The sequence below is a fragment of the Odontesthes bonariensis genome, chromosome 5 (assembly GCF_027942865.1).
Source record: "Odontesthes bonariensis isolate fOdoBon6 chromosome 5, fOdoBon6.hap1, whole genome shotgun sequence".
In the NCBI taxonomy this organism is placed as follows: domain Eukaryota; kingdom Metazoa; phylum Chordata; class Actinopteri; order Atheriniformes; family Atherinopsidae; genus Odontesthes; species Odontesthes bonariensis.
The window spans coordinates 20,523,000-20,534,929 of NC_134510.1; the positions used below are offsets into that span (position 1 = coordinate 20,523,000).

The window sequence follows — 11,930 nt, forward strand, 5'->3', positions numbered from 1 at the left end:
ATATTCTCCACCAAAGTTTTTGAGGTTTTTTTGTTTTGTTTTGTTCTGCTTTGTCACGTTGGCTACTGCTGTGCCGCCGAGGTTAGTCCCATATTCTCACAGTACAGGCAGGTATGTCTACCCATGACAGCTGCAAAGCATATTTCTCCATAAATTAGGTAGTTTGACATGTTATGAGCATTGAATTTGCATTTGATCAGGTTAGTTCTTTTTTTTCCCTCTCCAGCCGCAGCTGGCCGTGTTGTCCCTGAAATACTCATTTGCAGAAAATACGTTTAGATCTTATGTAAAGTGCAAAAATCAACTGCAAGCATATGGCATAGTTGTAATGAAAACTTGAAAAGCCAGTGATTTGACACATACTTGCCGCCTTGTCTGCCATGTCACATTCTTGTAAAAGCTTGACAGGAGCAGTGTAAACTATTAGGAATTAACAGACACTCTTCACGTGAGGCAAAGTGTTTCACTGCATTTTATTATAGCTTTGCATGGCTTAGTTAATATTTACCTTTCAATTGAGCACCTCACACAGTCTTCTCCGTAATAAAGTATGATACAGCCGACACATTCAGCTGTGACTTCAGGACTCAATCGGATCAAAATGTCATTATACAGGCAATTCATCGCACATTTTCTGCTTGAGTGTGGACATTAAAGCTGGGGATTAAATTATAGGAGGCCAAATAGAGGCATCTAACCCTTCCAACATGAGAGCCTCATGTTGGAAGCCCTCGCCAAATCTAATGCCAGTGGCCCTGAATGACAGATGAACGATGACTTCATTTGACAAAAGGAGCGCAACATATGTCAAGATAACACCTGTAATTACACCTGCTTGACGCATGGACCACATTTTGTGCCTGGCATTCAAGTCCCAGGCTAGCAATTTATCTAAATTTTGACTAGGACGCGTTCGGCTGCATGATACGCTAATTTGCAATAACAGGATGTTGCGAAATACTGTTCAATAACGACAGCAGGACAGGTGTCAACAGAGATGTCGAGAGCTGCACTGTGATGATACTCATTTCATCAGACATTTTATCAGCTGCCACTCAAAAGCCTTAACAAACAACTACATCTGCACGGGCACCGTTGTCTATGAATTTATAATAACATATCATCACAGTTCTGAGGGAGGCTGTCGAAGGCAAAGCATCACTGTCTATCACAAGGCCTCAGCAGGCGGCAGAGTGCTCAGCACGAAGAGCAAAATCACGCCGGCAGGAAAGCTGCTACTACACACTTACCCGCGACATAAAAAGACAGCTTCCATTAGCCATCTTATAGGAAATGACTGACGTCTGTGATTGTCATGCAACTGCAAGGCAAACGTGGTTGTAAGATTAACCCACAGGACAGCAGTTTTCTGCCCTGAAGGGGCACCTTTGTCACTGAATCACACATTGACTCCAGTGCTGTAAAGGTAACTGAGGTATTCACCTCACAGGGTAGCACAGTCCGACTATTTGAGAACTGAGAAGAACGCTACCTCTGGGATCAAAACCGACGATAAACTTCGAACAAAATGTTTGCAATTCATCGGCTTCTTACATTGAGCCCTCTTCCTGTCTGCGCTTTCAATAAGTCTAGCAGCTCCTTGTAATTCTCATCAACAACCTGACATTAAAAGAATCAATAAACTGAGAAGTGTGAAGTTAGCTCTCAAAGGGAAGCTCAAACACTGCATCTGGTTTTAATGCAAACCGGGATCGTTATCCAACAAGGTCATTCCGGACCATCGGTGTCTCTTTTTGAAATCCCGCTTTCATGTTTAGAGCATACTCTCACCTTTTATGTTTTTTTATCAAAGCAAACACTGTACAAAAAAGTTTCAGTACATGTAGCGCATGTTAATACAAAGAGCACGTTGGCTTTATAAATTGTCTTCACTTTCGTAGTTTAAGAATCTATTCAGTGCAGGGATCTAAGCCTTGTCTAAATGCACTATATCAAGTCAAAGGCCTACATATGAGGGAAAAATAATCCCCTTCATCCAAAATTATCTGGGATTTAGAAAACTAGTTTAACTCTCTCAGTATAAATAATTTAAATTACAAATATTAGCAATACGATGTAAAAAATGTGGAAAAACACGTTTGCTACTCTTGGGCATGACAAAGTAGCCTGGGTGCCAGCCGAACTTAGCCCCGCCCATAAAAGTTTTGGTCGGGAAGTTCGGTCTGGCTCTGCTCAGTTGGGAAATCATTATGCCCGACCAAGAATTGGTCGGACCAATCAGATTGCCAGGGCGGGCTTTATACGATGATGGACAGATGGTCAACAGGGACATTATCGACTACGTCACTAAAGAGCTGAACACGGCTGCCGCTGGAGAGCTAGGGCGTGTAGATTCTGCCATCGAGTCTGTTCTACAGGATCTCCACATTGGATTAATTTTGAAAGACGAACAGAGGAACGCGATAAAGGCTTTTATCGATAGAAAAGATGTTTTTTCCGTCCTTCCTACAACAAGTGTGTGTCGCTTAATCTACGTCACATACTACGTTGCTCTGATTGGTTGTAGGTCTATCCACTTGAGCGAAGAGGCATTTTTTCTCCTGGTTCGGTTGAAACACGCCCCATACTCAAATCTCTATTGAGCGGTATCAGACTCACATTCTGACTAGAATCGTGAGTATGACGTAGTCAGGCTAATGACAAAGTGTCATCTCCATGAATATAGAATCACATATAATTGCAGACCACCTCAGCCTGAAATTTAGAAACATTTATACAGAGTTCTGACGCACTACGAGACCCCAGAGAACTCTGTGTTTTAGGATGCAACTAGTGACAGTTCCATAACCAACTTTACCGTCTCAGTTAACTGTTTTTGGTCAATAAATTGGTAAATATATTCTTTTCAAAAATAGCGAGAAAAAACATTGTTATAATACGTCATAAAAAAGATTGTATATTTTATCCGAACAACAGTCCAAAACACAGACTGGGGACTAAAAAAAACTGTTGATTAAGGGTGTGGCAGTCTTATCATCTATTTTTTTGTTTTTTGTTGATAAAAACATTTCAGAAAACGTCTTTATGTCATTAAATCTCAGTGCAAGAATAACGGGGAGGTACATATGAACTTTGTAACTATGCAATTTCTGAGTTCCCAGTGGGGAAAAAAAATCAACTGTACCTCCCCCACAAAACCAGATTTAGCCCTCTAACTCAGAAATTATGAGGAACTTTGCTTGCCCCGCCCTCAAAATCCAACATGGCGGCCCCATGCATGGAAAGTGGCGATAGCTGCAGTATCACACAGTTTCGTAGCTCCTCTGTCGGTTTGTGTGGCGTTAAATCAGCCAAACAAATAAAACTGTCCAAATTCTATCACCGAAACACTTAATCCTCGTAATATTTTCTTATCTTGTATTGCTAACTTTTGCTAGCTTAGTCACTTAGCACGACCTTGAAAAAATCCTATTGGTTCTCCGACATCCAGCTGGAAGGTGGACAGCTCGAGAACGATGTCATCCCCAGCTCCAACTTCCAACTTCCAAGGCGCATAAATCTGCATGTGTAACACACTGCTGGGACTCCACTAATCCCTGTTTATATAGCGCAACATTTAAACCACTTCCAGTAAAGGTCAATGAAAGAGACCATCTTGTTACAGTGCAATGTTCTCCTGGGAATTCTTGGATCCTGGTGCTCATGTGGCTGTAACTTTGACATATAGCACCTGCTTAAACTTTCTTGCACACAGCCCCATAGCAGCAGCTTCACCCAGCAGAACAATAATCCTATAAAATGTACAGTTTGACAAAGTTTTCTTGTTTCCCCACTGCGTGTCATCTTTTAGTCTCTTGCACATTGCCTGAATTAGTTCCACAGAATCCCTCTGTCTCACTTACTTTTTTTTTTATTTCTTTGATGTCTTTCTCCCCATAATTATATTCTCAGTGCCATATAATTCTTGTGTCTCCTCCTTCACCTTACATCTAATGTGAGATTCTCCCAGAAGCTTTACTCTCCTCCATCCAGTCTCACTGTGCATCCCTGAGGCGTCCTCCTTCTCGCTGCTCTCCCGTCCCAGCTGGAGAGCTTTCTCCTGGTTTCCTGCCTCACCGATCTCCTGGTCTCTTTGGCTATCCCCCCTGTATGTCCTGCTAGCGCCAGCGCGTTGACACTTGCGACTGAAAGCAGAGGTATGGGTGAAGAGTTGAGGGTAAGAGGCAGTGGATAAACCAGTAACAGAGAGAGGATGGATCACTGTGCTTCTTCTTATGGAGGATAGGAGGTTCTGGGTCCTGGGATGAGGTCGAACGTGTTTTAAGGAGGAGTTTTTGCTCGATCTGCTTCTGTTGCAACTCTGCTTCCTCTGATCCTCCACGATATCGTCCAACCCTGCAGCAAAGCGAGGAATTAGTTAATGCAATCCACTGGGGTATCACTGCGTGTGCTGTATATTGGCTTTTGCAGCTGTCTCACCGTGAACATTGTTAACAATTCTGCTCTCTTCATTCTGGCTACGCCTCAGGTCCAGGGCTTGTTTCACAGAGTCTAAAAGCCCAAACATCTCACTCAAGGAATTAAGTATGAGGGCGTCTGACAAAAAAAAAAAAGAAAGAAAAAAAGAAATAAAGAAAAACAAAAGTTGGCTGGAAAGTTTGAATGATTAATACAAGTCCATATCAATTTGTCAACAATAAATTCAGCAGTTTTAGAGATGGAGCCTTTTTCATTGAATTATCATTCCACCCTACTGTGGGAACTGACCTGTGTCCAGCAGGTTGGCCTTCTCACTGCGACGCTCCACTCCTTTAAGAGAGGTTAATATTTCTGTCTGGAGACTGGACAGGACCTCCCCCATCAGTCCAGAGTCGGCGACATCCCTCCACAGACTCAGTACTCCGTCTAGATAGGACATAACTAGGATTAGTGGAGAGCTCTGTGCATGTGTTTCTTTTTAAAGTCGGGAGATGTCTGGGGTGAGATCTGAGTAGAGTCGAAGCGCCGAAAATGTAAAAAAAACACAGAGGGAGATGTCCAGGTTGGTGGAAAAATAAAATAAAAGATACGAGGAGATAAAGGAAACGGGAGAGGTGCAGCACTTGGAGCGAGGATGTTAAATGGGTGACAGATGTGGCAAGGAAAGTGTTGGAAAATGGGTTAGGAAAGTGGTGCTGTCGGAAGAGAGAAAGGAGGGCAGGACAGATTTGAAGGAGAATGAAAAATGACTCGGGATCTGCGTAGCACTGAGTGAAACAGAAGTAGAGAATATTAGTGTTGAAATGTCAGAGGATGTCGGATATACTTCTTGAGAAGAAATGCACGCACATCTGTGTTTGCTTAAACTTCTGTCAAGATTAATACAATATTTCCAGTGAAAGCATTCCAAATCCCATTTACAGCTATCTGAGCTTAAATTAATTCATTCCTCCGTGTCAGGAAAGTGCACTACTCGCACCACAGAAAACACATTTCTGTATCTTGCAGAGTAGAGCTGTAAGCTGAGTACGCTTCTTAAGAATTGTCAACTCGTTCTAAGCCCAACACCGTGTGCAGGGCAGGAGTCGAATCAGTCACTCACAGTGGCCGAGGTCCAACTGGAGCAATGCCAAATCAGGTCACCTTTAAAAGCCCTTAACTCAAAGCTCAGGTCCCAGCGAGAACCGGTCACACCTGGAAATGTCAGCTGCTGTCGCTGGCTATAAAAAGGGACACGACTCTCTGCCTGCCTATGATCAGCAACTTTTTAAGGACAGTCCGCAGGAATGGCTGAACATCCCACAACTGCAGATTCAGTGGCTCGTTGGGTCAGAGGGCTCCAACAGTTGAAACCCAAACGACGGACTGACTGCAGAACGACTCATAAATCCCTTAGGGACATGCCTTACAAACGTATGGCTTCCTGAAGACAGTGCCTCTTCCCATGGGGAAAAAAAATGTCTTTGACAAGTAAACTTTCACTGCTCCCGCCTTTAAAATATGTGTTATAACATATAACTTCCTAGAAAATTTGCAGGGAAACACGCGACTGACACAAAACTACATGTATACCCCTGAATTAAATACTTTCTAAACAGAGCATCTACCACTGTAGCATGTATTTAACACTCCAGGGGGGCTTTAAGTGCTGTGAACAAGTAGGTGCACATGCAACATACCACTGAAAAAACAATTCAGCTGACACAAAGCATTTCACAATACCTGGGACCGCCGGTGGGTAAAATGCATTGTGCAAAACAGTGAAAACAAAAAAAAAAATCACAAAACAGAGGCAACTTACTTAGAAAACCTCCCGGTGAGCCACTGATCAATATTTTCCGGGCAAAATCTGACATTTTTCATTGACAAGGGTTCCAAATATCCACTCCAGTAAAGCTTTTAGTCCCCAGAAAATTGTTTCTTCAATATAATCCCACAGATTGCAGTTGCATTATCATGAGGCTGGCAGCTGTGCTTCATCTTTCAGTCCCAGTCATACTTTGATTGATTCGGACGGTTTGGGGGGGGGGGGGGTTGAGTTTGCTTTCTAAAATCAAGCTTTTACTCCATGTGGTTCGAGAGCAGCTCTCAGTTTATTTGGGTTACCCCACGGATATGCATTTTAGGCTAATTTTACCGGAATTGGAAGAGGTTACAGTGGGACACTACAGGTCAATAGCGGGTACCATGGGGTGGTCCGTAGGCGTAGTGGGTTAAGCAGGCGCCCCATGTACAAGAGGCTATAGCCCTCGCTGCAGCTGGCCCCGGTTTGAGTCCCGCATCGGATGGCCCTGTGCTGCATGTCGTTCCCCCTCTCTCTGCCCCCTGCTTCCTGTCTCTCTGAACTTTCCCATCCATTAAAGGCACAAAAGCCCCCCAAATAAATAAATAAATAAAAATAGCAGGTGCCATCATTTTTCCTACTGTGTGGTGGGGCACAACTTTTGCGCCTATGTACTGTATGTACTCTCATATTTACCTGTTGTTTTGGCCCTCTTTCGCTTGGCAGAATGCCCGTTAGCTGTTGTGGGGTTTACAAGTCTTGGCTGACCATTACCCCACTCTGCTGTTGCACCAAACTTATCCTCCAAGGGCTCTTCGACCTCAGCTAAATTATGCGCGGCTCCTGAAATGGGAACAAAGCAGGCAAAGCCAGTGATCAAAGCGCAAAAATTAACAAAAACGGGAGCTGGTTGAGGGAAGATTTGATCTATTTGTTCAGCTAATTTCGATTTGTATTATTTTCCTTTTGGACCCTTTTTTTTTTTGCTTTTGGAAATGCACGATCTTCAAGTTTGTCATCTCAGTAATACAACAGGAGCTGAGGAAGCATATGTGGGGGGACAAACAGTAAACTGTAAATGCCAGCTGAAATCTACCTGTCAAGGGAGGCACCTGTCCTCCAACAGGGTCGAGAGCCAGACTCGACAGGCTCGGCTGCACCGCGGTCCCCGGAGGAGGCCGCGTGCTGTTGATCAGCACGTCAAATTTTGTGCTGCGGCAGGTGTTGCTGCATACGGAGTCATGCTGGTAGAAGTCTATCTGGCCTGAGTCCATCATTTTCCTACAAGGAGACAAGCGGGTCACAGTAACACTGCAAAGTATTTCAGACAACGAGCGATATTAGGAGTGAACTTGCTGAAAAATCCTAACAGCTTTTCAGTGGTTTGTTTGATGCAGAGCTCGCTGATCTGGCCTCAAGCGGAATAAAGATCAAAGGAGGAGATACTGCCTGTTGAGTTCTGTGTGTTGACTCACGGTCACATCAACAACAAGTGCAAACACGATAAAGTGGGGAGAAGCTGCACTCGGCAGCTCACGTACGAGTTATTTGATGCTGCTATCATCATAACTCCGCTTACCTACAGACTCAGGAATGTAGTGACAAACTGACAGAAACAGACAGTCAGTATTTACAAGAGTGCACGTTGCCCCCCCCGACACTGAGCTTTTTTAAGGACTTACACTTAAAGACCAACACGGAAAAAGGTCAAATCAGCATCAAGGCAAATAAAGGTGTTTATTTTAACGTTTCATAAGTGTACCTGAGCATAACCCCTCCCAGTCTGATGGCCCTCTTCCAGTCCTTCAGCGTGGCTTTCCCTGCCAGGTGTACAAACTGCTTCGGACTGATGAGCTGGTCATTAAACTGTAGAAGAGAAGACAACGACGTATGTCACATACTGTATACACAGTAATGCAAGTGGTTACACTAGAAATTTAATCCCTACTTTGTTATTCCTCCCAACTCGTCTAAGCTTAACAGACAAAGTTCTAGACTGACGGAAGGACATCGAGTCCAAAATGTATACGGATTCAGCTGATCATACAATGTGTACAGAACAAATACGTAAACAGTGTGCGTGTTTATGCGTGAGTCTGCGCATATGTATGCTTGGTGCAACCAGCAAAAGTGTAAAGGAGCATTACACATTGACCTGCATAGTTGTGGTTAAAAACAAATTTCCAGTCTTGTTGTATTGGCCTTGACACTCCTGCAGGGTTCTCCCAACATCATATGTGTGAAAAGGTTATTTTGGGGGTATGCACAGAGTTCCTGATGATCTTACATGCCCTCCGAAAAAACCCCTAGTGGGATAAAAGTCCTGAGGTGAAGGGAAAGCTGAGAGATGCTGTGCACTTCATGCCAGACACCCCTCCTGTCCTCAGCAGTGCTGTTTTCACACCAGACTACTTATAGGAAGTACAGTCAGTGCTGGGACTTCTTAATAATCATGTGAAATGTTTTGGTATGCCTAATACTGGCTAATATTGTTGATATAATAGGGTGAAACATATGTATATTATTCTCTTAGTGATGAAACAGTAAATATGTATCCACGACATGCAGATTTGTGTCCATTCATCCATCCATTTTCTATGCCAGCTTGATCGGATTCAGGGTCGCAGGGGTTCGGACTTGTGTGCGGTGTATAAAAACATGCATGTATCTCACAGATGACATCACACATAAAATCTGTGGTCAATCCGCAGAAAATCAATGTGTCCTTGGAAAAGCCACTGAACACATAATATGTGTTTTTGGGGAAACAAAGGAGGCGCTACATATGTTCTATATGCTGTGTATAATAGGAAGTACTGTAAGAGTGTTTGAGTAAAACATTTTAAAGCACTTTTGTAGGGCCTAGATATGGTTCAAAGGAACTATGCGGTATATATGGGGGGCATTAAAAACGAGTGGCAGACAAAATGTGAAGATAAATCTGTGTCAGTGCATTAAAGAATTCCTAGTTCACCACCTTTCAAACATATCGACTTACCTTGATGCATCTGACATTGATTCCAGGGCACACAAACTTCTTAAACAGCAGCACCGCTCTGCTGTCTCCACAAGTGATGGGGTAGCCATACTCAATCTCGTCTCCCTTGGCTTTACTGTCTTCTAAACGTTAAAAAACGAGAACAAAACCGTAACCACCTGCAGTGTCTCTGCAATGCGCAGTCACAAGACTACCTCCTCTAATGACAGAGAAGATTTATCAAAACCATAACTGCAACCCAGGAGGTTTACCACAGCTCTCTATTCATCTCCCACACAGTAAATAGCATTCCGGCCGGGGAAAACACCGTCTGAAATACTTTACTGCACTAAACAACACCCTCTGCTCTCGATTTGATATGATCAGTCATTGGTGAAATGTGGCGGTAACAGGAAATGTGTTTACTTACCTTGATGGGTCTCTATGGCTAAAACGGTGGTGCCAGTCTCAGCAGTGTCGTAATTTAACCTGTAGAGGGCGACAGATCCTCACATATAAACGATCATTTCACGCTACATGAGTTTGAGTCTGTGAATAGCAGCTGTATGTACACTTTTCGAACATGTTACTGATCCACATTGCCTAATTTGAGCTTTATCTATGCCTAAACTTGCACTGCACTGAAGATAGAATGTGAATGTAGATTTATTACATATAAATACTAACACAAACACGTGTGAAAAGGGGGGAAACAATGTAGAAACAATGTTACCCATGCAGGTGCAGTATGACTTGATTCTTATTGTTTTTGCCACTGTACTCCCCCTCCTCTTCCTTCATCGTCACGAGTTGCCCTGAAGACACGGTGACCTCAGCACCCGCCATCATCCCTCCTCGCAGAGCTGCACGCAAGAGAGGATCAGGCAAGCATCTTCACATCCAGATCAGAAAGCATGCATGCAGTTGTGCCCGTTTAATGCGCAACACAACCCTCGCTCAACTTTACTTTTCTGGTGTGCCACTGTCGTAAAAATGAGTCACGGTGAGCTTTAAATGACTTAATCCTTGCACTGGTGGTCCCACGTTACTGGAGAGAGTGCACAAAGATAATGACACAGAAACTCGCAGCTGTGAATAAAACCCGCATAGTGAGACGGTGATTGTGAGATCAGAAGAAAAATAAATCACGTAAAAGTGCAGCGCGGTACAACCCTGTTTTTTTTTTTTTTTTGTAAAAAAAAAGTTGAGGTGCTCTGGAGTATGGAAATAGCTAAAGAATGCACACATTTCAAATTCCAAAGAAGAAGAAAAAAACATAATCTACCTTACGTTCATTTTCAAAATAAACATGCCCTCGTTCCGAATTTGATGCCGAAATATCGTGGGCAACAAGATGCTGGAAAAGTTGTGTCCTGCTCAAAGAACCCACTTTTTTGGAAAGGGGAATTTAAAAGTCAAATGTGATTCAACACATGAAAATACTCCAATTACTTAGTCATGTTCTACAGCCAAAATAGCTGCAGTGAGGGGCACCGCTTTTGACACAAATTTGATGCACATAAGAGACAATAAATGCAGTTCATATAGGAGCACTGTAAACAGCTGTGTGCTGAGCAAATCTGAGCTGACACCAATCTATAAGGATCAAACCTTATTGTTAAGATATGTTACATATCTTGGCCATTTTACAGCATAGGAATTGTTTAATGCCCTGTTATTTAGGGTCATTATGTAAGGGGAAAAAAAGGTAATGTAAATTATTACAGTAAACGACTACAGAGATAAATGATAAAGTCTCAATAGTCATTTCAGTCTCCCTGCTCTGTCCACAGTATTATTTCAGTCCCACACAAGAAAAAGATGCAGATAACAGCACAGAAAGAATAATGCCATCTGTTTGGATTACTCCAACTGGAAAGAGTCAGTAGAGGCTGCCCTGTCATGGAGTGAAAACCATGACAGACCACTAACATAATAATCAACATACTCCACAATAGAAGCCTATGTTGGATCCCCAACAGTTGCGTGCCTGTCTCGCCCTCTTTTACCTTCACAAAGTGACGTCTGTTGATGCGGCAGCACGCACAGCCCGGACAACAACAGAAGGTACAGGACGCACTCCTGGTCCAGAAAGGCCAAAAAACACACTACAACTCTAAAAACACTCCACTTTAAATGAATGTACAACGATAATATAAGGTTACTCACCGTGTTACAGCAGGAAATAATATATCCTGCGCTTGCTAGAGAGGAACGAGAGCATGCGCCGAGCTGCTTCGCCACACTTCCTGCAGTGAAGGCAGGCAGCATTTGCCTGAGAAGCATCTGTCCCGCTGTCACGAGAAGCGGTTTGTTGGCACGCGATGTGTAAATCGGTCAAACTGCTCTAATGGGCCTTGGTTTTTAGCGCCTCCATAGGAGCACGCGGGCCCCGAAAGGTGTCCAGCCTCATAACTTATTTCCCACCAACACAGCAGGGGAAAACAGGAGACGGGGGTTTCTCTCATTGTGTACATTACTGTTTAATATGAACGAGGCTTTCACGTTAGTTCGGGGTTTTGTGACTGCTGCTCTGAGCTGTTGTGTTTTTGTTGTTGGCCTTATTTCACCACTAGGTGGCAGGTTTCGAACAGAAATGGAGGCGGGTCGACAGGGGCATACACGGGGCAAGTGTTCTTGCTCTATATGTTGGCTGTTAAACTCGACATTTCCCACTTATAATACAGTAACTTCATGAAACAGCCTGTACAGGTAAAGGTAGCCATCTGA

At 43.4% G+C, this 11,930-nt stretch overlaps 1 protein-coding gene across 3 annotated transcripts; it reads right to left on the reverse strand.

Annotated features, from left to right (window-relative positions):
- Positions 1-469: 469 nt before the first annotated feature.
- LOC142379865 (glucocorticoid modulatory element-binding protein 1-like) lies at positions 470-11,650 on the reverse strand. Of its 3 annotated transcripts, XM_075465223.1 has the most exons (11): positions 11,370-11,650; positions 11,210-11,282; positions 9,934-10,063; positions 9,631-9,689; positions 9,222-9,343; positions 7,986-8,089; positions 7,320-7,504; positions 6,920-7,066; positions 4,729-4,866; positions 4,441-4,557; positions 470-4,356 (listed from the first exon to the last, which is right to left on the reverse strand). In XM_075465223.1, the coding sequence occupies exons 1-11, from the start codon at positions 11,484-11,486 to the stop codon at positions 3,872-3,874; spliced, it is 1,677 nt and encodes a 558-aa protein (XP_075321338.1). In that variant the 5' UTR covers positions 11,487-11,650; the 3' UTR covers positions 470-3,871. The 3 variants fall into 3 exon arrangements, with proteins under 3 accessions (XP_075321338.1, XP_075321339.1, XP_075321337.1); XM_075465224.1 differs by lacking the exon at positions 11,210-11,282; XM_075465222.1 differs by having other exon boundaries at positions 11,210-11,650.
- Positions 11,651-11,930: the final 280 nt, after the last annotated feature.